Here is a 25,339-nt window from a genome sequence, read left to right as displayed (position 1 = left end):
GAGAGAGAACTGACCACGCGTTATAATGCCTGGAGTCCACCCTGAGGCCGTTCCTGAAGCAAGCTAAGGCCTTGTCCAGCTCCTCAATAAACACATACTCATGGGCCAGCAGAGTGTAAGCATAGGCATAGTCAGGATCAACCTATAGAAGAATGCAAGATGAGCCTTAACACCTGTATCATCCAACACTTGTGCTGGGCATGTATCCAAAAATAACACTGAAATTACTTTTAAAATTGTTTGCCCTGCATAAGGAGCTTCATTATAGCAGGAGAATATTGCAGCAACAAGAACAACTCCCTTCTTTATTTGGTGTTTAACGTCGTTTTCAACCATGGAGGTTATATCGCGACGGGGGAAGGGGGGAGATGGGATAGAGCCACTTGTCAATTGTTTCTTGTTCACAAAAGCACTAATCAAAAATTTGCTCCAGGGGCTTGCAACGTAGTACAATATATTACCTTACTGGGAGAATGCAAGTTTCCAGTACAAAGGACTTAACATTTCTTACATACTGCTTGACTAAAATCTTTACAACAAGAAGAGCAAACGCTCGATCGAGTCACTTTCGCAGTTCTGAATATTATATGAGGCATCAGATGGACAGGAAGAAATTGCTATTCACAACACAATGAGTCACGTTCACATAAAATTTGAGCCCGGTCACTTTTATAGTTTCTGAGAAAAGCCCAACGTTAAGTTGTGTGTTGCCGAACAGAAAAGGCTAGTTATCTCCCTTGTTTTTCTGATAACGTTCGTAAAAGGCTACAGATGTAAATACTTTGATGTAAAGAATAATCCTACAAAGTTTCAATCACATCCGATGAACTTTGTCAAAGATATAAAATGTCTAATTTTTCCTTTGACGCTGACCTGTGACCTTGAAAAAGGTCAAAGGTCAACGAAACCATCGTTAAAGTGTAGAGGTCATTGGAGGTCACGACTAAACAAAATATGAGCCCGATCGCTTTGATAGTTTCCGAGAAAAGTCCAACGTTAAGGTGGTGTCTACGGACGGCCGGCCGGCCGGCCGGCCGGCCGGATGGCTGGCCGGACAGACTAACACTGACCGATTACATAGAGTCACTTTTTCTCAAGTGACTCAAAAATTGACTATATTCTATACAAGAAACACTTAACAAGGGTAAAAGGAGAAACAGAATCCGTTAGTCGCCTCTTACGACATGCTGGGGAGCATCGGGTAAATTCTTTCTCGTCCCAACCAATATGGGACTCCCCCTAACCCGCGGGGGGTAAGAACAACTCCCCACTGATGTACATAAGTAGATGTTATTGTAGTTTTAACTCTCAGGCAGTATTACTAAGATTAAATATAACACAAAGTAAATATCAAATAAATTAAGATGGTTCGATGATTTCATTAACATGTTCTATCCAGTGGAATTTTTTTTACGGCTACGAGGTCTGTTATCAATATTTAATTAAGCTCATCCCATGCTATGCCACAAAACCTCAGGTACATGTGAATGTAAAATTACATAAAACACTCATTTATTTCACTTACCTGTATTGCACGCCTAAAAAACTTGATTGCTACATCATGCTCTTTTTGTAGAGAGAAACAGTTGCCAGTGGCGATCCAAGTCTGCAAAAGAAAGTAAACCAACTAAATTAATATCCAGCGACAGATTATGACAAGAACTTCATTATTTGTGTTGATGCTTTCACTATTACGTTAAAAAGACTAGAATCACAAAAATGGCCTCTAAATTCTCTTTACGATGCATAACAGCGGTATGTGCAATGTGAAGCCCCTCTGATGAGAGGACACCTCCCATAAAAGGACACTTTCTGTACTCCCATTGTCTCTAACCTTGACCACAATATACTTCTATAGAAGGCCACCTGCCATGTAAGGACACTTTGGGCTGATCCCAAGGGTGTCCTTTCATCGCAGGTAGCGCCGTATGACTTCTTCAGACCAATCTGCAGAAACCTGTTTTCACTCTCTCACCTGAGGGCAGGACTTGTCAAGCTGCGTGAGGTCGTGTGCCAGGGCAGACAACTCCACCTCTCGCTGCAGGTGCCAGAGGGAGGTGCTGTAGCGGTCCATCCCCAGCAGCTGATACGGCTCCAGTCGATGGACCTCCGCAAACACACTGGCAGCCTGACACAAAGACAAACATGAACATGAAGAATATTTTTACCTAAATTGTTATGAACAGATGTGTACAGACACACACATGAACACACACATGAACACACTCACACACAAACACATACACACACACACACACACACACACACACACACATACATACACACACACACACTCATTCATGTACAGACAAAAGAACGGTACTAAAGAGGTTTTATATGGAACTGGTAAAGCAAAGGGTCTCTGACTCTGTACTAACAGAAGATACTATGGATTCTCTCCTTCAAGCTGACTTGAAAAAGAAGGGTCATAAACCCCTGCTTCTTGGGCAATCTACCAACTTGAAATACAAAAAAATACATATATCTATATATATATACGACTAGTGTCTGTGTGTCTGTGTGTCTGTGTGTGTGTCTGTCTGTGCGCGATGCACGGCCAAAGTTCTCGATGGATCTGCTTCAAATTTGGTGGGCTTATTCAGAGAGACCCCGGACACAACCTCATCGATGAGATATTTCAACACGTGCTCTCAGCGCGCAGCGCTGAACCGATTTTGGTTCCACCTCAGCTATTTTGGTTCCACCTCAGCTACCCGGGCCCCCATACCGACACACCATAGCCGCTACACCACATCACAACGCCAAAGTTCTCGGTGGATCTTTTTCAAATTTGGACACCGTATTCAGCTACACCCCGGACACAATATCATCGATGAGATATTTCAACACGTGCTCTCAGCGCGCAGCGCTGAACTGATTTGGGTTTTTGTGTTCATTTCACCATTATAAGTAACTCTTCCTTATCTTCTCCAGTGTTTGGCGTTTATCTCCCTTCCTTCGTGTGGCTTTCCCGTTTGTAACTTACTATTACTATTTTTAGAATGTCACTGCGCTGTCCACTGCGCTGTCCACAACGCTTCCCTTGCACCCGTAAGTTGTTCTTACTGTCAAAGTGAAAAGGTCGAATCAATTTATAGCCACGCGAAAAATACACTCTCACCTATCTCTATATATTTATAGATACAGATATGCATATATATATACGGCTTCTCTGTGTGTTTGTGTGTTTGTGTGTGTGTGTGGGCAAAAACCTGTGTATTGTAGAGTTCTGTTTGTGATGTGGTCTAGCGGCTTTTGTCTGTCTGTATGTTCTGGCATGTGTGAAGCCACATCAGATAATATAGGGCTAAGAAATAAGCTCTAAAATTCTCAATCCCGTTTGACAGGACTTCGCCTTCAAAGGTGATTGTGGTGAACCGCAACGCTGTCTGTCTCTGTCTCGCGCCGTTCACCCCAAATTCCCGTTTCTGAGTTGCTATTTATAGAATGTCACTGCGCTGTCCAGAACGCTTCCCTTGCACCCGTAAGTTGTTCTTACTGTCAAAGTGAAAAGGTCGAATCAATTTATAGCCACGCGAAAAATACACTCTCACCTATCTCTATATATTTATAGATATAGATATACATATATATATATATATACGGCTTCTCTGTGTGTGTGTTTGTGTGTGTGTGTGTGGGCAAAAACCTGTGGATTGTAGAGTTCTGTTTGTGATGGGGTCTAGCGGCTTTTGTCTGTCTGTATGTTCTGGCATTTGAGAAGCCACAACAGATAATATAGGGCTAAGAAATAAGCTCTAAAATTCTCAATCCCGTTTGACAGGACTTCGCCTGCAAAGGTGATTGTGATGAACCGCCACGCTGTCTGTCTCTGTCTCGCGATTCACCCCGGCGAAGCCGGGTATTCCTCTAGTATAATATATACTACTAGTGTCTGTGTGTCTGTGTGTCTGTGCGCGATGCGCGGCCAAGGTTCTCGATGGATCTGTTTCAAATTTGGTGATCATATTCAGGTACACCCTGGACACAACCTGGTCGATGAGATATTTCAACATGTGCTCTCAGCGCGCAGCGCTGTGCGCGCTGAACCGATTTTGGTTTTTTTGGTCTGGATCCACTACCAGTAACTCTTCCTTATCTTCTCCAGTGTTTTCAGCCGCGATTATCTCCCTTCCTCCGTGTGGCGTCAATCCATATTCCCGTTACTACGTTACTATTTTTAGGTCACTGCACGTTACTATTTTTAGAAGGTCTCCAGTGTTTTGCGCGTTTATCTCCTTTCCTTCGTGTGCCGGCGAAGCCGGCGTACACCCGGCAAAGCCGGGTCCCAGGCGCAGCCTGGTATTCGGCTCTACTTCTTCTCTACTTCGTCTCTACTTCTTCCCGGCGAATCGGGTAATCATCTAGTATCTATATATATATACGACTAGTGTCTATCTGTCTGCTCGCGATGCACGGCCAAAGTTCTCGGTGGATCTTTTTCAAATTTGGACACCGTATTCAGCTACACCCCGGACACAACCTCATCGATGAGATATTTCAACACGTGCTCTCAGCGCGCAGCTCTGTGCGCGCTGAACCGATTTTTTGTTTTTTTGTTGTCGGGATCCACTACCAGTAACTCTTCCTTATCTTCTGCAGTGTTTTCAGCCGCGATTATCTCCCTTCCTCCGTGTGGCGTCAATCCATATTCCCGTTACTACGTTACTATTTTTAGAAGGTCACTGCACGTTACTATTTTTAGGTCTCCAGTGTTTTGCGCGTTGATCTCCTTTCCTTTGGCCTGGTATTCGGCTCTACTTCTTCCCGGCGAAGCCGGTATCCAGCGAAGCGGGTAATCATCTAGTATATATATACTAGATGATTACCCGCTTCACCGCATCTGGGAAGATGAACAGAAAAACCAAAATCGGTTCAGCGCTGCGCGCTGAGAGCACGTGTTGAAAATTCTCATCGACCAGGTTGTGTCCGGGGTCTACCTGAATATGCCCACCAAATTTGAAGCGGATCCATCGAGAACTTTGGCCGTGCATCGCGAACACACACACACACACACACACACACACACACACACCAGGCATGGTACTGAAGGAATGGCAGTTTCAGCTGAAATAAAGCCGGGGGTCCAGGGGGCCGCCCCTGGCGGGGTCATGGGGCAGCGCCCTTTGTGGGGGTCCGGGGGCAACGCCCCCTGAAGCTGACGACTTTTTACAAATTCAAATGTGTTTAGTGCCCTCTCCTTGAACCTGAGAGGGATATAAGTGAAAGATAACAAGGCTTGAGTAAGAAAAAAATAATAATCTCAAGTCAATCAGCAGATTTTTTTTTCTTCGGATTTTTTTTGGATTTTTTTTTCTTCGGATTTTTTTTTCTTTTTTTTTCGGATTTCCGTTTTCGGCGGATTTCCGCAGATCGGCGGAAGAGTACCATGCCTGACACACAGACACAAGTCGTATATGAGTCACTAGATGAATACCCGCTTCGCCGGGAAGAAGTCGAGCCGATTACCCGGCTGCGCCGGGGACCCGGCTTTGCCGGGTGTACGTCGGCTTTGCCGGTGCACCGCACGAAGGAAGGGAGATAAACGCGCAAAACACTGGAGAAGATAAGGAAGAGTAATACCCGGCTTCGCCGGGACAGTGACCTTCTAAAAATAGTATAACGGGAATATGGATTGAGCGTTGTCGACAGTGACCTTCTAAAAATAGAAACGGGAATACGGATTGACGCCACACGAAGGAAGGGAGATAAACGCAAAACACTGGAGAAGATAAGGAAGAGTTACTGGGAATGGATCTGGGAAGATGAACAGAAAAACCAAAATCGGTTCAGCGCTGCGCGCTGAGAGCACGTGTTGAAAATTCTCATCGATGAGGTTGTGTCCGGGGTCTCTCTGAATAAGCCCACCAAATTTGAAGCAGATCCATCGAAAACTTTGGCCGTGCATCGCGCACAGACACACAGACAGACACAAGTCGTATATATATATAGATATAGTCACACAACCATCACCCACACTCTGACCCCATCCCGATTCTCCTCAAATATGCATTCTCCACATCCAAATTCACACAGTCCCCTTTTACCATGGACAGTGACCTCACCTTGTGAAAGTCTCCCCGTTCAAAGTAGGCCCTGCCTATCTGCGCCAGCACCCAAGCCGTGTTGTACTGGTGTTCAGGCAGCTCCTCGAACAGCTGTACGGCTTTACGGCAGTCATACTGAGCTAGCGCAGAGTAGGCCTTGCCCACACCCATCAGCAGCTTCAGCAAACCTCCTGCACAGTCAAAGAGACAGAATGTATTTTGGTGGAAATCAATAGAGTATGCCCTGAAAAATTCCACATGCAGCCATTCTGTCAACAAATATTTTTTTAATTTCACCTGCACACCAAACAAGTCACTGCCGCCACTTAAAGGCACAGTGCGCCTCCCGTAAACCATCACAGATACTGTCAGGCTTTTACACAGTACAAACACCCTTCCATTTGAACGCTCACCAAACGAGCGAGCAATTTTCAAAGAATTAATTTTGCGGATTGTCTCAGAGACAATCAGACCGTGGTGCGTTTTGGCGCTAGACCTAACTTTTAAAATCTAAATAATAAATTGACAGCTTGTTACACAAACATTCTTAAATCATAAAAGAATTCTGTTTTCATCAAGACAAGATCAGTACAATTTGAAGTTTTGACAGTTTGAAAAAAGAAACGCCTGGAAGCAGGGTCACGCAAGGTCGTGGTTCTCGTAGCAGATGACAGTTTATGCCTATTGCCAGTTCCTCTGAACAATCAAAAGCCATCGCGAGAGTTCTTGTGAACCACAGCCGTTTGTTTCGTGCATAGTCAGAGGTACATAATAACGTGCTATTGCAGATAAGCTCACAGCGAGTCGCATTCAAATTACTAACTGACGACTGCATTGTGAAAAAGGGAAACTGGATCACACGGGTTCACGATGGCTCAGGGGTAAGATAAACAGACCTGTTTACCCGCAACACTTGACAAGAGTAATGGTCAAGACAAAAAATAGTAATCTGATGACAAAAATAGTAACCCAGTGGTTACAAACGCCAACATTAGCAACACAAACCTAATTTGAAGCACTTTGAAAATCGTAGTCTGGACTCAAATGGAGTATTTTTCCCCCCAAAAGCCTAAAAAACAGTAATAAATTACTCCAAAATAGTAAAGGTAAACAGGTCTGGATAAACCACGCAAAAATAAATTCTTTGAAAATTGCTCGCTCTTTACGGAGAGCACCTACGGTGTTCTCAAGCGGTGAGTGTTTAAATGAAAGGTTGTTTGTACTGTGTGTAAAAGCCTGACAGTATCTGTGATGGTTTACGGGAGGCTTACTGTGCCTTTAACCATACCAAAAGACACATCTCGCACCTAAGCCCACCCATGTTAACTGAGCCCTTGCTTTCACCTGAAAGGTTTCTGTTTTTGCTAAACTAGTTCTACTAAAATTGATGGTTTATTCACAGCTGGTTAATCTAGGTTTGCAAGAGCTATAGATATATGTATAAAAGCCTAAATTTACTATCAAGCACCCTAGTTCATCTTATCTTTCAGATGACTCTTTTCTTCTTCTCGATCGCTCAGGCAGGGACTCCAGAACTTCTGATGAAGTTTGCAGTACAGCGAAGACTCCGCAGGGTGCCGAAGATCTTCTCCTGAACTGGTGTGTCCGCAGGCCATGTTTCTGCTCGTAGTTTCTGGTGGATTGGACAGTGTTGGAGGAGGTGTTCCACTGTCATGTCTGCGATACCACAGTGGCATACAGGGGTGTCCCCAATGTGGAATTTTTTTCAGATGACTGATCATGCATCCAAACCACACCACACAAACCAAACCTCAACAACTGACACAGAAGCACTAACCTAGTGACTGCTGCTGCATATGGACGATCTGGGATGAGGACAGTTGTTCTGGGTGGCCTGACGATTTGATGCCAGCGCTTGGATCGCTTTTGTTGAGCTCGTTCAGCTCCTGCTGGGACTTACTGGAGCGTGACTTACTCTTGCGGCCCACTCCCTTGGGGCTGGTGAAGCGTGACTTGCCTTGCGTCTTGTTGTTTTCCTGGGACATGAAATGGTCACCGATTCAAAATCATGTATTTACCGAAGATATTGCCAGTGGCGTCAAAATATAAGAGTTCCTTTGGCCTAAAAGGCCTTTTCTTATTATTGGCAGTCTTCTACAGTAGAAACCAGCTTTTCGACCCCCGACACTGAGACTTCCTGTCTTAGGACCTCATTGTTTCACATGTTCTCTTCATAACCTCTGTAACTTTACCTCCATTCTAAGACACCTCCTTTTTAAGACACCTCCTTTTTAAGACCTGATTTTGTCAGACTTGTTTCGGTCTTAACACTATTGTGACTAGCACTGCCACGGCGTTAACGTCCTGCCTGCCCAAGCTTGCCACCAAGAAACTTCCCAAAAATCAGTAACTGTAAAGAAATCTGTCTAGCAAGCTTGAATTAAGTCCAATCACCACCAAATTTTGTGTACTAATTCAAAAATGGATGCCCAGTTCAGTCGTGCTATTTATAAGTTTGTCACGCGATTTGTGTTAGCAAAGGGGGGTGAAAGAGGTGTGAAAGGGGGATAATTTGTGTTTTTTTAATGTTTTTTTGTGTGTTTTATTTTCCACTGCTTTTTTTTAAAAGTTATTTTTTAACAGAAAGTATTATTAATAATGTTATAACCAAACAAGGTGTAAAACCTATGAATTAGCTGAAATATTGTTAACATTGTACACAGAAATAAGGAGACAGTACAAAGAAAAAAACAAGCAAATCACGCATTCACTCACAGCATCCTGACTCAAATGAAACAAAACTGTAACACTCACCAAATGATGTCTAGGTAATCCATATTGAATATAAGTCACATTTTCACAACAAAGTACCAACTGTACACCTATGAACAATTCCAAAAGGATTTGAAGGCTCCAGCCATCCATTGTTATCAGTGCTGCCACGCCCCCATAGCTCCCGCACGATTTCGAGATACATGTTCGTCTAGCAGTATCACCCCCTACCACGTGTAGTTGCCGACTCGTACTAGCAACAACGGGACTGTTTCTTCCTCAATATCACTGCTATTATCGCTTTCTTGAGGCTAAAACGACACGATGTATCATGATCTACAGGATCCTCAAGATCCAACATCCGGAGAATCTCCTCCCGTGACAAGGCTCGCCTTCGATTCATTTTTTTTGTTCGAAAACACCACGCAAATCTGCACTAATTTGATCAAGACGGAAGAGAAAACCACGTGTATCAAGGGAAACAACTCAATTTATTGCAATCTTCAAAAACCGGGAAGCAATCACGAGTCTTGTACCTTGTATGACTGGTACTGAAAAATGCGCGTCCCGTCCATGGGCGTGTCAGCGCGGTTACTGATTTATCAGTGTCCTGTCGCGAAAGTGTTAAAAGGGGGGTTCCACTGAATACAGCCAGATTACATAACTCAAGTGTTCAACATGAGCATTAACTACAGAGAGCACAATGTTCACATCTGTCATGTTCACCCACAATGTTGCTGTCAATGTAAGCTCATGTAGCAATTCAGTGATACTACGTGACTGAATTTCCAAAGGGTAAATTAGAGTAACAGCTGAGGAAAAAAAGCAGAAAACAAACCATACCTTTACTGAACTGGAGTTTCCAAACAGACGAGAACTTCTACGTATCGGAGGGTTCCTGAAAAGAAAATTCTTCTATGTAGAATGTTGTGCTCGACTTTCTGGCCAGAAAAATGAAGAAAATGACTTTTATTTCAACATGAAAATTCACAGCAGCCACCTCTCTGATATAAATCAAACATAAAAGATCACAACCATAGTTACCATAAAACAACAAACATGCAAAAATCATGCATGTCATCAAAGCGATGAGCATGCATTTCAGATAGTCTCTCTCAATCAGTGTATATTTTTTCCTTTGTTCTTTAAGCTAGATCATCTCGTTTCCCTAGACACACACACACGCTCTTGCTCGCTCTCTCTCTCTCTCTTTCCCCCCATCTTTTGCACACACAGAGAAAATTGTACATGCACTTACCCACACTGCTGTTGACTACTGACATCACGGGTATTGGAATTGCCGGACAGGCTGAATACTGGCGGTTTGGCAGACTGTTTTCTCCTTGTCACAACCTGTCGGAAAAGTGACTGACAATGGTACTAAGCTGTCAAAAGATGCTGTACACAGCACTCTCTTTGATGCTCAAAACACCAAGAAAGCGAGATACTTCAAATAAACATTGTTTTAATGGATTGACATGGGCAAGATCACATATATTCGTATGAACCTTTGCCCATCAGGGTTATCGACTACACACGGAAGTCATCGTGGGGCCATGCGGACCCATGCTTTTTAACTTCCTTCTTTGAGAAACATGGGTCCGCACGGCACCACAATGGTTGTAGTCTAAATATGACCTTTTCTTTTGTTAATTACTTCTCGCTGAAATTTTAGGACATATGAGCTTTTTAGGTGCCTCAGGCATTCTTAAAAGCTCATTAAAAAATTCAAACTATTTTAAGAGATATTTGCAATTAAACACCCTTCTGGGTCCACACGGACCCACAACCACCGGCGAAGGTTAACGGAGACTTGTTAACACACTCATTAGCACACAAACCAACACACACAAATGCTGACATACAAATCCCATGCGAACCGAAATTGGCTCAGCTTCCATTTCCCTGCAGTGATTTGCACATACATGAAACCTAGAAACTAGCAGCAATAAACTGTCATGTTTACCTTTTTGCTTGGAGCTTTTGCATCGAGGACTGTATCCTCAGGCATGATTGGCGTGGGGTTGGGACTGATGAAGGGCAAGGCCGAGGGATTGGGGTCAAGGCCACTTGGGGACTCCACAAGCATCACTCCAAAGCTGGAAGTAAAAATGCCAATGCTTCAATAACTCGAAATTATTCAAAATGATTTGAAACTGTGCAGCTAAGTGGCACATAGGAATGTGACACTAATCTATGTAATTCTTATTCTGAGAAAATTACATCAATGCAGCACTTTTTGTAGGACCTACTGTGCAGTTCTCTTTGCTGTTTATTTTCGACTAGTTGTCTTTTTTCAGATTCAAACAAACTAATGAAAATAGACAGAAATCAATCTAAACAAATGTGTTTTGACAAACTCATTTTGAAAACAAAAACCACAGCAACCAGATCGATACTTAGTCTTACTGGCTTTACACTAAATTAAAGCAGAAGTCAATGACACGTACCTAGGGGATAAATAACCATCGGGGAATAGAACCTTGATTGGCTTTGGTCCCTCAGGCGGTATTTCCTGTCTGAAAAAGAAACACTATGATGTCAAACTTTAAACAGGGTCCCCACTGGTTTTTAGAAACAAAATTCCATGACTTTTCCATGACTTTCCATGAGCCTCAATAACATTTTCCATGACTAGATCCACAGGTCGCCATTTCCGAACACGCAAACTTTTTACGTCTTGTCACTGCCAGTTTTGACACTGGCTTGCTTTGCACTGAATTTGAGTCAGTTTCTACGCAGTGTCTCTTCGACAAGCAAGTCAAGCATTTGCTACGCAGTCAGATTATCGGTAATGTTTGCTGGTCCTGTCATTTCACTAAACTGGACCAGCCACTGTTTGTATCCATCTGCACTTTCGTAAATTCCGTTTCGTAACCGTCACTGTGACTTGACGAACTGTCATTTTTTTCACCGCGATACACAGTTCATTGCGAAGATCTTCCTCGGTAATTCGTTCCAATTCCGCATACTTTTTGTTGTCAAGAAACAACTCGAAAGAAAGTTTCAAACTCATCATCCTCCATCTTGCTTGTCGAAACACTAAAGTACTTTATCGATGCAAAAACAAAAGCAGAAAACTTCGACGAAACCGACTCAAATGCAGCGCAGACGACACGACGAGATAACGGAAGGAAGTGAGCCTCGCTTTGGCTCAAGTGCCGTTAAAAATACCGTTATTCTCGTATGCAAATACGAACGAGAAGTTGGTCATACGAACAAGCCTTGTGCTGGCGACGCAAATCGCCGCTGGCTGGCAAAGGGGGGGGGGGGGGGGGGGGGGGTAATGGCTGAGCAACGAAGACGTGCTAAAGGTTAATTTTTCTTTCTTTCTTATTACACCCCCGGTATAGGGGTGTGTATAGGTTTCGCTCGATGTGTTTGTTTGGGTGTTTGTGTGTTTGTGTTCGCATATAGCTCTCAAGAATGAACGGACCGATCGTCACCAAACTTGGTGAACAGGTTCTATACATTCCTGAGACGGTCCTTACAAAAATTGGGACCAGTCAAACACACGGTTAGGGAGTTATTGGTGGATTAAAATTATACAAGGACTTATACAGGGACATCTTCATGGTCAAAGGGAAATAACCATTCTCACTCAGTCACTGCCACCAACTGAGAAGGTTATTTCCCTTTGACAGGGGTGTTTTTCCTACCTCCTAGGAATTTCTTGTGACTTTCCAGGCCTGGAAAATTAAAAATCAAATTCCATGACTTTCCAGGTTTTCCATGACCTGTACGAACCCTGTTTAAAGTTCTGTCCCTTCAGTGTGTGAACATTTCTTTATAAAAATTGTTCACCCAAGAATGTGCTTTGCAACGTACTCTGTGCATCTAAAATTAAGACAATACATGCACTTGAAAATTGAATGAAACTATCAGTGAACAACTATTGGATGATCAAAGCAGAGTGTGGACACAAAAAAGTTCATTGAGTTTTCAAGGTGTCTACATTTTCAGGGACACAGTATGATAGAAAATTTTAAGAATAAATTTTCATTTGATTAATAATAATATACTTACCCGAATCACATAAAGCATTGACGCAGTCTGAGATGCTAAGGTCTGAAAAGGCTACCCGTCTCACAATTTTAAAGTGAAGCAACCCCACCACAAAAAGTGTAAATAGAGCCTTGGTAATGACCACAAACCCGGGGAGTTACCTCCCATTGGTGTGTACGACGTCACTACCGCTCCTCAACACGTGGTCAAGATCATACGGCTTAAAAGAAACTAAAAAACCATAAGCGGGGTTGGTGGGAGGGCATAAACTATGTGATTATTCTAAAAATGTTCGATTAAATTACATATTCTTACTCCAAATCACATAAAGCAGATAGCTTCAACAAGGCGGTGGGAAAGAAAAATCTAAATCACTCTAAAAATCCTTGCCAGAAACTGGCCCGCTGCCAACAAGTCAGGAAGGGCCCGGTGGGAAAGAAAAATCTAACTCACTATAAAACCCTTGCCAGGAACTGGCCCGCTGCCAACAAGTCAGGAAGGGACCGAGAACCTCCTAATTGACAGCCGCATAACAAGAAGGAACAAAAGTCGAAGCCTGTGTAGCCGAAGCCAGCCAAGGCTGAGGGTGTTCCGGAACTGAACCGTGAAGAACGAGCAGCAGAACCGGAACACTGGGGATACCACTTCCGGGAGGAGATGGTCTAGCCAAAACCTGCGAAAGGTGGTACACACCGAAGGTGACTCTCGAACCGGAAGTAGGAATCCTCCTACTTCGCGGAACGGAAGTCCGACATCGTCGACTGAGCAACCGAAGCGGAAGCCGCCGAAGCCGATGTACCCTCCAGAAAGTATCTGGAAGTAACCTCCGCCGCAGCTTCGAGAGCAGCCAAGAGCTTCGACGGAAATCCAGAACATGTCTGATCGCTGGCTAAAGACTACATCAGAATAGCCAAGCGAACGGACACGGACCTAAGTCACAGTTGCCAGTGGAAGACTAATTAACGGGATGACCGGAAACCGAAAACCCGTCCACCCGGAAAACGTCCCGACTCAACCCCTACTGTAAGAGGGTAAGAGTAAGAGGAGGTAACATCCGAAGCCACCAGAACTGAATAGGCAGTAGCCGCAACACCCAACAGGTGAAGTGACGACTGTCCCGGCCGAGGCTGAAAGCCTGAATGCCCGTAGGCCAGCCGCTGTTCCTCACTCACTGACATCCGAGAGGAAGCGTCAGGAAGAGGAACAGTGTATCCGGACAGAGCCGGAAACGCAACAGACAAAGCCGCACAATGCGGAAGCGAAGGTTGCGTGGACTGGGGCCGGAAGCCCGAACGCCCGTAGGCCAGTCCACGGTCAACTCTAGTCAAGACCGCAACGTGAACTTGCAATGGAGGACCTATGCTTCCAGTAAACCGGAAGCGCAAAGCCGGAAACGGCTACCGCCCTTGCTCTGAAAACGCCAATGCCCGCGACGAGGCAAAGGTGAGGTCAGAACAGAAGTGGACTGGGGCCGGAAGCCCGAGCGCCCATAGGGCAGTCCACGGTCAACCCTGGACAAGTCCTCAGCGGGTGCTTGCGGAAGGGGACCTATGCCTCCGGTAGGAACCGGAAGCGCAGCAGCCGGAACCGGCTGCCGCCCTTGCTCCGAAACACAGATGCCCGCGACGAAGCAAGGGTGAGACGGAACAGAAGTTTGCGGGTTGTGATCCCGCACCAAAGAACTGTTTCCCAGCAGGGAATGTCCAGCAGCCTCACGAGGGCCGGTGGACCAGTTCGACTTACCGCAGTGTCAACCACGGAGGCAGAAGACAAAGAAGCAAGGAGATCCTCCCCGGAAATCGTCGCCGACGGCCAACAACGACGCCAAAAAGCGAGCGTCACCCAAAGAAGGGGAGGAAAACACCTCCGGCAGGCGGCGTGGGACGCTGCAATTCTTCTCTCCCAAACTGCGGAACTCTGGAAAATAAAGAGCTGAGCAGTATAGACACCAGAGCCATGCTCCGATGCCTAAAAGAGGGAAAAAAAGAAGAAAAAGACGTCAAAGACATGCTCAAATGCCCCCGAAACACATGTTCATTTGGGGCAGAATAAGTAACGGACATAGCGGTATAACATTCTTAGTCCGAAACAACAACAATTACCAATGGTCTGGTAGATCCATGACATAAGCCTTGCCATGTTTTATCACTGTCAGCCATGCTGACCCACAAAAATGGCGGCCAAACAATAAGTTACTGGAAAATATACAAGTCCAACGGACGAAAAGTCAGCAACTAGAACGAAATTCCTGTCAAACTAATGACCAACAAGTCGCGTAAGGCGAAAATACAATATTTAGTCAAGTAGCTGTCGAACTCACAGAATGAAACTGAACGCAATGCCATTTTACTCGTAGCATCGTCAGGCCACCGCTCATGGCAAAGGCAGTGAAATTGACAAGAAGAGCGGGGTAGTAGTTGCGCAAAGAAGGATAGCACGCTTTTCTGTACCTCTCTTTGTTTTAACTTTCTGAGCGTGTTTTTAATCCAAACATATCATATCTATATGTTTTTGGAATCAGTAACCGACAAGGAATAAGATGAAAGTGTTTTTAAATTGATTTGGACAATTTAATTTTGATAATAATTTTTATATATTTAATTTTCAGAGCTTGTTTTTAATCCGAATATAACATATTTATATGTTTTTGGAATCAGCAAATGATGGAAAATAAGATAAACGTAAATTTGGAGCGTTTTATAAATTTTTATTTTTTTTTACAATTTTCCGATTTTTAATGACCAAAGTCATTAATTAATTTTTAAGCCACCAAGCTGAAATGCAATACCGAACCCCGGGCTTCGTCGAAGATTACTTGACCAAAATTTCAACCAATTTGGTTGAAAAATGAGGGCGTGACAGTGCCGCCTCAACTTTCACGAAAAGCCGGATATGACGTCATCAAAGACATTTATCAAAAAAATGAAAAAAACGTTCGGGGATTTCATACCCAGGAACTCTCATGTCAAATTTCATAAAGATCGGTCCAGTAGTTTAGTCTGAATCGCTCTACACACACACACAGACAGACACACACACACACACACACACACACACACACACACATACACCACGACCCTCGTCTCGATTCCCCCCTCTACGTTAAAATATTTAGTCAAAACTTGACTAAATATAAAAAGGAAAGAGTTTACCAACTAACAAAGCAGAAGGCAAGTAAGAAGGTAATATAAGGTTTACCTCACCATTACATCGGCCTAGCCACATTTTATCGCTGTCAGCCATGCTGACCAACAAAAATGGCGGCCAAACATCAGTTACTGAAAAAATGTACAAGTCCAAAAACGGACGAAAAGTCAGCAACTACAGCAACATTCTTTTCAAAATAATGACCAACAAGTCGCGTAAGGCGAAAATACAATATTTAGTCAAGTAGCTGCCATTTTTCAGCAAGACCGTATACTCGTAGCATCGTCAGTCCACCGCTCACGGCAAAGGCAGTGAAATTGACAAGAAGAGCGGGGTAGTAGTTGCGCTAAGAAGGATAGCACGCTTTTCTGTACCTCTCTTTGTTTTAACTTTCTGAGCGTGTTTTTAATCCAAACATATCATATCTATATGTTTTTGGAATCAGTAACCGACAAGGAATAAGATGAAAGTGTTTTTAAATTGATTTGGACAATTTAATTTTGATAATAATTTTTATATATTTAATTTTCAGAGCTTGTTTTTAATCCGAATATAACATATTTATATGTTTTTGGAATCAGCAAATGATGGAGAATAAGATAAACGTAAATTTGGATCGTTTTATAAATTTTTATTTTTTTTTACAATTTTCAGATTTTTAATGACCAAAGTCATTAATTAATTTTTAAGCCACCAAGCTGAAATGCAATACCGAACCCCGGGCTTCGTCGAAGATTACTTGACCAAAATTTCAACCAATTTGGTTGAAAAATGAGGGCGTGACAGTGCCGCCTCAACTTTCACGAAAAGCCGGATATGACGTCATCAAAGACATTTATCAAAAAAATGAAAAAAACGTATGGGGATATCAATCCCAGGAACTCTCATGTCAAATTTCATAAAGATCGGTCCAGTAGTTTGGTCTGAATTGCTCTACACGCACACACACACACACACACATACACACACACATACACACACACATACACCACGACCCTCGTTTCGATTCCCCCTCGATGTTAAAATATTTAGTCAAAACTTGACTAAATATAAAAAGGAAAGAGCTCACCAACTACGAAGCAGAAGGCAAGTAAGACGGGTAAGTGGCCGGTGGGTGTCAAACAAACACCAAACAGCACAGCCACGAGAGCCAAAAATCAACAACCTTCTCTCAGAGCTGAAAAAGTCGTATGATCTTGACCACGTGTTGAGGAGCGGTAGTGACGTAGTACACACCAATGGGAGGTAACTCCCCGGGTCTGTGGTCATTACCAAGGCTCCATTTACACTTTTTGTGATGGGGTTGCTTCCCTTTAAAATTGTTTAAGACGGGTAGCCTTTTCAGACCTTAGCATCTCAGACTGCGTCAATGCTTTATGTGATTCGGAGTAAGAATATGTAATTTAATGACGCTTTAAAACAATGCTGATTTTTCTTTTAATAAAAATTTGGAGATTTAAAACAAAAATCTGCATGCAACCAGAAGAGAGCAACAACATGCCATGAATGTGACCTTACTTGACAAACTTGGTGGGACGAATGGGCGCCCACAGGTCTGCCCCCTTTCCATCATGTGTTGAGTTCTCTGGGGTGAAGTCAGAGCAGATTGTGCGAGGAGTGGTCTGAATAAAAATGACAAAAATCATAAAAACACCTCCATCGCGATATAACCTTCGTGGTTGAAAACGACGTTAACACCAAATAAACAAACAAACAATTAAACAAATAAAAACACCTCTTTCCCACTGCTTTTTCTGTTTGATAAGCTATATGAACGCACAAACAAAACCAAAATAATTAAAGAACAAAATGGCTCACCAAATAAATTCCAAAAAACCACCTTCAGTTGCTTTCTCTCTTTCTTTTGAAATAGTGAGCGTAAAGCCTCCTTAACATTTCAAACCAAAACCGCTACAACTGTAAAAATGCGCTGTACTCAATAAATAAAAAGATTTACAAACAGAAAGATAAAAAGAATCATGAAAAGAGAGATAGAATGTGTTTTGACAATTTATAATATAACTATAAATAATGATTCAAAGTTACAACGGTTATGTTTTAGCCTTCCTTCGTTGAAATGACAAATCTGACAAACTGTGCAATCATGTTTAGTGAAATTATTCTCATCATATACTGAATTATAATGTTATGTTGTTTAATGTTGTGTCACATGCCACGGCTGTTCAAAGGGCTTCATTCCTGCTACTCTAGCTGCAGGCTATTTTTAGCACACAGCCTTTCCCCACAGCAGAGATAACACAGCAGCGAGCTTAACAGTGTGCTGGTTGCAGCTGTTGGTAGCCAAACTATTCCCTCTGCTGGGCTATTTTTAACTTACACTAAAACACAAGCTAGGAACAGCCATGATGCACCACACATGAATTTCTCGTTTGAGAAAATAAAGTTGTCTATGTCTAACAAATTGTGAATTGTACAAAACTTACATTGGTTTCCACTGCCCCAGGAGTGGTGGTGGTGGCGGTGGTGATGGTCTGAGGGATGGTGTCGATGGTGTTAGTGACCGCAACATCGTCTGTCCCCGGGGTGTGGCCCTGTGGTGGGGGTGGAGGCTGGGCCTGGGGCACTGGCTGTGACTGGACTATGGGTATCACTATGGGGACAGGGGGAGGGGCTGCCATCACAGCTGGCATGCTAAATACCTGGTTCGGATCCACTTTTACACCTGTGCCAAGCAAAACAACGGAAAAAAATCAAATTTAGTTTTTGGGCAACTAAAGGTTTGATGACACTGCATTGTTCCACTACTGCAGAAAATTCAGAAATGAAATCAATCAATATCAATCAATATGAGGCTTATATCGCGCGTATTCTGTGTGTACAGTTGTAAGTGCAGGGATTTTTTTTATTCTTTTTTTTAAAATTTTGTTTATGCAATTTATATTGCGCACATATTCAAGGCGCAGGGATTTATTTATGCCGAGTGAGATGGAATTTTTTACACAATACATCACGCATTCACATCGGCCAGCAGATCGCAGCCATTTCGGCGCATATCCTACTTTTCACGGCCTATGATTCCAAGTCACACGGGTATTTTGGTGGACATTTTTATCTATGCCTATACAATTTTGCCAGGAAAGACCCTTTTGTCAATCGTGGGATCTTTAACGTGCACACCCCAATGTAGTGTACACGAAGGGACCTCGATTTTTCGTCTCATCCGAAAGACTAGCACTTGAACCCACCACCAAGGTTAGGAAAGGGGGAAGAAAATTGCTAACGCCCTGACCCAGGGTCAAACTCGCAACCTCTCGCAAGTGCATTACCACTCGGCCACCCAGTCCATAATGAAATGAATAATAAACACATGTACATACCAAATGGTATTTCCCAAAGGTGAATCGTTATCTCCTGATGACAGCTTTCTTTATTTCTTTATTTGGTGTTTAACGTCATTTTCAACCGTTCAAGGTTATATGATGACAGTTGTATGCGCTTTAATTCATACATACTGCATTGCTCATAACAAAACACCTAATATCTGGCAGTCTAGATAATTAAAGAGACACTTTCAAAGTACCAAAACACTACACTTATTTTCAAAAACACCAGTTCTTACGTATCAACCAGTTTGAAATAAACAATAGTTTTCAAGTATTCAATTAAAACAATATGTCAATACATAAACTGCATAAAAATCAAACCAAACTGTGTATAGGACAACGTACCAAGTTGACATAATGCCTCATAAGATTTCCACAGCAGTGGGTTGAGCTTCAAACTCTTCTTGTAGCACTCACATGCTTTCTGCACTCTGTCAGTTTTGCTGCAACAAACAATAACAGATCATCAATAGGCGACTTGCCCTATCGGCCAGCGCGGCGAAGTCGCACGATAAATCAATCAATGAGTCTTATATCGCGCATATTCCGTGGGTACAGTTCTAGGCGCTCTGCAGTGATGCCGTGTGAGATGAAATTTTATACGGCCAGTAGATTGCAGCCATTTCGGCGCATATTTACCTTTCACGGCCTATTATTCCAAGTCACACGGGTATAGGTAGACAATTATTAACTGTGCCTAAGCAATTTTGCCAGGAAAGACCCTTTTGTCAATCGTGGGATCTTTAACGTGCACACCCAATGTAGTGTACACGGGGGGAGGTTCGGACACCGAAGAGAGTCTGCACACAAAGTTGACTCTGTGAAATAAATTTCCGCCGAACCTGGGATCGAACTCACGCTGACAGCGGCCAACTGAATACAAATACAGTGCGCTACCAACTGAGCTATATCCCCCGCGTGGTCTTGCAAGATCTGCCTCAAACTGCGGGCATGTTTTGATAGCTCTGTGAGAGGTTGTGTTTCAGTGCAGACACTTCGCCATGAAAATATAAAGTTTCAAAAGTAAACTTTGATCTAATTAATATACTTACCAACTCACATAGATAGCAATAACCTCGTTCAGTTGGTAAGACATTGAAGCACTCTTACATGGTAACATGGGGAGATAACTCTAAAACAAAAACCACATGCCATATAAGGCACGGTCCGTGGTGGTTATCTCCCCTACCGGTGTACAGCGCATGCGCAGAATGTATACCGGTGACACGCATTCCTTTTCCTTCAACCCACGTTGCATGACGTGTTTTGAGGTGCTCAGGCTTTTTCTGAAGCCATCGGCCTATCTCTCAGGGAAGGCCATCGAATCTTGGTAACATATCAACAACCTTCTTTACTTCAGGAATTGGTGAGAGCGTTTCTTTTTTGTATAACGGGAAGATTTCTTAGCGTTTTTGAAGGTTTTGCCACTTGTCTTTTGAACATTTGTCCACCATTCTTGACTTTCAAAATGGCCGACATCCTAGACATAAAGAGAAACTAAGAGCTCTGCCAATATGACATGCCATCCCGGTACTCCGTTGTCTGTTCAATAACTGTATCAGCTTCGGTTTCTTGTATCCTGAGTATTGCATTTTTCTTTCTTTGAGGTATTTTTGAAACTTTGGTACTTGCAATCGCATAAAAATTCTGCTGTTCGGTAGCCATTGTTTAGATCAGTGATTGTAGTGTATGGAAGGAACGATAACTCTTGAGCAAAAAATGTGCCCGCAGGGAAGTGAACCTTTCTTATCTTTCGCACCGGAGAGCTATCCAAGCGGGGCATTGTGCAAGTTGGCTATTGCAATCATTTTGCACTACAGTGGAACCCCCTTTTAACCCTTTCTACCCCACCTATGTTGACCAAGTTTTGTTTTAGCTGAGACCAGCTGTGCTGCAGCAGGTCACTCAGAATTGAAGTAACTGTGTATCAACACGCTGGAATCCAGGTGTTAGATGGACGTTACAGGAAGCGACTGAAGCTAACAGTCTGAGCGGATATATCCGTAACTGGTCAGATAGAGCCATAGGAGTGTGTACGGATATATCCGTACCTGGGAGACAATGAGTTAAGACCTCCACAAATCTGGGAAAATCAGGTCTTAAAAAGGAGGGTCTTTAACCTTCAGCACGCCAGCGGCGATTTTCGTCGCCCAGCCATTTCCCCCCCTTTGCCAGCCAGCGGCGATTTGCGTCGCCAGCACAAGGCCTGTTCGTATGACCAACTTCTCGTTCGTATTTGCATACGAGAATAACGGTATTTTTAACGGCACTTGAGCCAAAGCGAGGCTCACTTCCTTCCGTTATCTCGTCGTGTCGTCTGCGCTGCATTTGAGTCGGTTTCGTCGAAGTTTTCTGCTTTTGTTTTTGCATCGATAAAGTACTTTAGCGCTTCGACAAGCAAGATGGAGGATGATGAGTTTGAAACTTTCTTTTGAGTTATTTCTTGACAACAAATTGTATGCTGAATTGGAACGAATTACTGAGGAAGATCTTCGCAATGAACTGTGTATCGCGGTGAAAAAAATGACAGTTCGTCAAGTGACAGTGACGGTTACGAAACGGAATTTACGAAAGTGCAGATGGATACAAACAGTGGCTGGTCCAGTTTAGTGAAATGACAGGACCAGCAAACATTACCGATAATCTGACCGAGTAGCAAATGCTTGACTTGCTTGTCGAAGAAACACTGCGTAGAAACTGACTCAAATTCAGCGCAAAGCAAGCCAGTGACAAGACGTAAAAAGTTTGCGTGTTCGGAAATGGCGACCTGTGGATCTAGTGCAGATCAAAGCTTTTCTCTGCTTGTTGTTGCTAACCGACCTATTAAAAAGATCGTCCCATGACATGCACTGGTCCACAAATATATTTATTTAGATACCAGGATCAGGAAGTTGGATGGTCAACATGATTACCTGATCAAAGTAATTTCACCAGACATAGACTGGTTAGTTTCACAAAATTCCACGGACTAGCCAACACAACCCCTTTTCATTTTGTATTAATGCTAATAAAATAAATGATGCATGCAAACAAAACTATTTTAATGTTAAATATAACCCCATCACAACCACAACGTTTCATGCTTATTAGTGCATTTTCAAAGAAGTTGTAAGTGTTGAAAGTTAGTGGGTGTAGTTCTTACGCTAGGTAAGCAAAATAATGTGGCTACAGGGGAAGTAATGCTGGCTGGAATCTGGAGTGCTAAAGGTTAAATGAGTGTTCCACTGTAATTCAAATGAACACTCTACCAGTACTATATCCCCAATCACTAACAAAATATGAAAATCTAGCAGTTGAAACATTTAATAGGCAACATCAACATTCTATTCTGATAGCTAATCAAGCCATGCTTATAATAAAAATATGTGAAGTCAATGGCCCATTTTCACTATTACCCACCTGTACAGTTGTCCCAGAAGTGAAAACACATGGCAAGCCATAGCACCAAACTCTGCCTCAATCTCGTCATAACTCTTGGGTTTTGTCAGTATACTGCCAGCCAGCATCCTTTCAGCCTCTGCATACCTGCAAGCACAAAATCATCACTTACAGCAAACCATAGTACACACATGGATAAATTATTTAAATCATACCTGTAAGTTTCTGTCTTAAGGGCAGACCGGGTAGGCAAAATGAGTTATTTTTGGTCTCATACACCTTTTTGGGGTTGTTGCATTTTTCACACCTTTGAACATCCTGGAATGCATTCAATAATCTGCTTTTGTCATTTTAGACATGTATTCATGTAAATAAAACCATTTTCAAACCGATGTTTTGTTGTTTTTGTCTGTGTTTTATCAAAAAAATCGAAAAAATGGTCAACTTTGGATACTCCGTGCTGGTAAATGTGCGCACATGACATGACCCTTCGCTGTTCAAACTGTGTGGAAATTTCCGTTCTTCAAGATGACGTCATCACCGTTGGGGAATTTCCGTTGACATAGGCACAAAGAGAGAGAATCCGTTCCAACCGAAACCCCGGAATTAATATATGCAAATATATGTAGGTCAAAGGCATTTGGCGCAAGCGCAGTAGACAACTTATCAGTCCCCCGGTGTCAACAAATCCATGACGTTTTCACCGATTCAGCAGCATTTTTCAAAGTTTTGAGCTGCGGAGAACAACCCTAACATTGGAAATGTTCGGCATAGTGGCAAGAAATATCAGAGAAAGATGAACCAGCAGCAGCGAACAGTAGAAGGAAGTAACAACACTCCGAAATGAACCAACATGATCGTATTTAAGCAGACGACATTCTCAGATTCTTGACTCGACGAGGTGGGTTTTGCTTCTTTCTCTTTTCGATCTTGTTTGTTTGACAACGTGATTTATTGCACATCGTTATGTTGTTGTTGTTGTAAGAATGTGTTAGGGTTTGCAGGTAAATGATAAACAGTTTGTGTCTGAAGTATTTTGCGGGTTTCTTGATCCAATTTACTGACCATGCCGCCGCCGCATCCCTCCCCCCCCCCCCCCCCCCCCCTCCCTCCCTCGATCATCTCTGTGATATCGTCTTCACAACCCCTATTTTATTGTTCTTCGCTGGCCAGTCCTTGAGAGCTTACTATGGTGTAACATGTCATCAGTATTCTTTGTCTGGGGTCAAACTGAGAAGCAGCATCTGAGCGATGTACGACTGACACAGTTTCTGTTTCTGGTCATTGACCGTAGGAAAATAAGTACCCTACTAGAGAGCGTTCTCTAATTCTAAAGGATTGGTTTACACCAGCATGGCTGACCAACCTATCATTGACAGCAATATTGTTGTCAAATCTTTTCCATTAACTAAGGAATAAAAAAAATAGATCCAATTTACTTCACCAAAGAAAAAAAAAGAGTTAAACTAAAGGACTGGGGATGCAACTCATGAATCAAAAGCATAAAGATCACCTGCAAACAGTGCTAGGTTTAGGAAATCTGAAAATGTATACACACACACAGAACACACACACACACACAAAACAGACAACAGACAAGAAACAAGCAAATACATAGCAAGTGTAATGAAATAAATTAATTTTAAAAGAAAAATATGAAAAGAAAGAAAGAAAGAAAGAAAATAATTCAGCTAGTTTCAGTATTAGTTCCTGTGTGTATGTGATTGTGTGGTTACTCAAATCCCATAGTAAACTTGACATGTACATTTTGTGATAGGGGCCAATTAATGAATGTCTTTTGTGTGTGTGTGTGTGTGTGTGTTCGTCAACCGACATATGTGGGTACGAGCCGCTGAGGTGGTTGTAAGAAAACCCGCCTGGTTCAGTGGTTGGGGGCTGATTGGGATTTCTGATTTACCAGCCTAGCCAAAAAGTTGAGGTACACCCCATGTAACATGGTCATTTGCAAAATAAAGTACAAGCACTTGTTGACGTTTATATTGAGTCTTAAAATTTGCAGCTTATTACAAACAAAAACCATGGACAGTTGTATCAAATATTAAATCAGTGTTTGTGTATTTATTAGGTTGGAGCAAGGGGAGAGCCAGTCCTCCTGTGGTGGCAGTGAGAAGAAAGATTGACCTGATGGAAAAGTTTGCTAAACCGGAACTACCCTCTTCCACAGCAGAAACATCAGCTTTGCCATCTTCTGACCAACCATAAGAAGATACAGATACTTTGCCATCTTCTGACCCATCACAAGCAGATATGGATACTGGTACTGTGCAACGTCACTCCGCTGACATGTGTTGGGCTTTTGTCAACATTGATCAGCTCAATCTATTGCTGAAAGGTTTATATCCTGTACTGAATGCTTGTCTGATAGCAGTCTGATTATGAAAGAAGGTGATGCATCAGCCCAAGGATTTGCACAGGCCCTGCATCTGGAGTGCATATGAGTGTCCATTCAAGTCTGCAGTTGTTTACTCTTCTCCCGGTGTTTGCAACGCTTCGGGTGGTAAAGTTGCATTTTAAATAATCCGCGTATGACCATGTTGGTACATGGAAAGGGACATTCAGCTTTACAGAAATTTGCTGCAGTGTTAGGATTGAGCACAGAAATACTGTAATTAAAATGTTGCAACTTTTGAATGGCTTGATAGCTTTGTTCCATTTGTGTATATA

The 25,339-nt window shown here is 42.8% G+C and overlaps 1 protein-coding gene and 1 long non-coding RNA gene across 2 annotated transcripts in view; one reads left to right on the top strand and one right to left on the bottom strand.

Annotated features, from left to right (window-relative positions):
- Positions 1 to 25,339, bottom strand: part of LOC138960263 (cell division cycle protein 27 homolog) — a 48,858-nt gene that overhangs the window by 13,363 nt on the left and 10,156 nt on the right. Inside the window, exons 4-16 of the mRNA XM_070332081.1 lie at positions 22,676 to 22,801; positions 19,622 to 19,719; positions 18,377 to 18,615; positions 17,451 to 17,554; positions 11,231 to 11,299; positions 10,747 to 10,879; positions 10,039 to 10,133; positions 9,624 to 9,678; positions 7,846 to 8,044; positions 6,066 to 6,238; positions 1,976 to 2,128; positions 1,526 to 1,606; positions 15 to 142 (exon numbers count right to left, since the gene is read on the bottom strand). Coding sequence (XP_070188182.1) covers positions 15 to 142; positions 1,526 to 1,606; positions 1,976 to 2,128; positions 6,066 to 6,238; positions 7,846 to 8,044; positions 9,624 to 9,678; positions 10,039 to 10,133; positions 10,747 to 10,879; positions 11,231 to 11,299; positions 17,451 to 17,554; positions 18,377 to 18,615; positions 19,622 to 19,719; positions 22,676 to 22,801 — 1,653 coding nt within the window. The remainder of the gene's footprint in view (positions 1 to 14; positions 143 to 1,525; positions 1,607 to 1,975; positions 2,129 to 6,065; positions 6,239 to 7,845; positions 8,045 to 9,623; positions 9,679 to 10,038; positions 10,134 to 10,746; positions 10,880 to 11,230; positions 11,300 to 17,450; positions 17,555 to 18,376; positions 18,616 to 19,621; positions 19,720 to 22,675; positions 22,802 to 25,339) is intronic.
- Positions 22,880 to 25,339, top strand: part of LOC138960261 (uncharacterized) — a 3,578-nt gene continuing 1,118 nt past the window's right edge. The window contains exons 1-2 of the long non-coding RNA XR_011453931.1: positions 22,880 to 23,555; positions 24,741 to 25,339. The exon at positions 24,741 to 25,339 is cut by the window's right edge and continues 1,118 nt beyond it. This is a non-coding gene — a long non-coding RNA (uncharacterized lncRNA). The remainder of the gene's footprint in view (positions 23,556 to 24,740) is intronic.

This window comes from Littorina saxatilis, linkage group LG2, assembly GCF_037325665.1.
Source record: "Littorina saxatilis isolate snail1 linkage group LG2, US_GU_Lsax_2.0, whole genome shotgun sequence".
NCBI lineage: Eukaryota > Metazoa > Mollusca > Gastropoda > Littorinimorpha > Littorinidae > Littorina > Littorina saxatilis.
The sequence above is the reverse complement of the archived record's forward strand: the minus strand, read 5'-3'. Positions and strand labels throughout refer to the sequence as shown.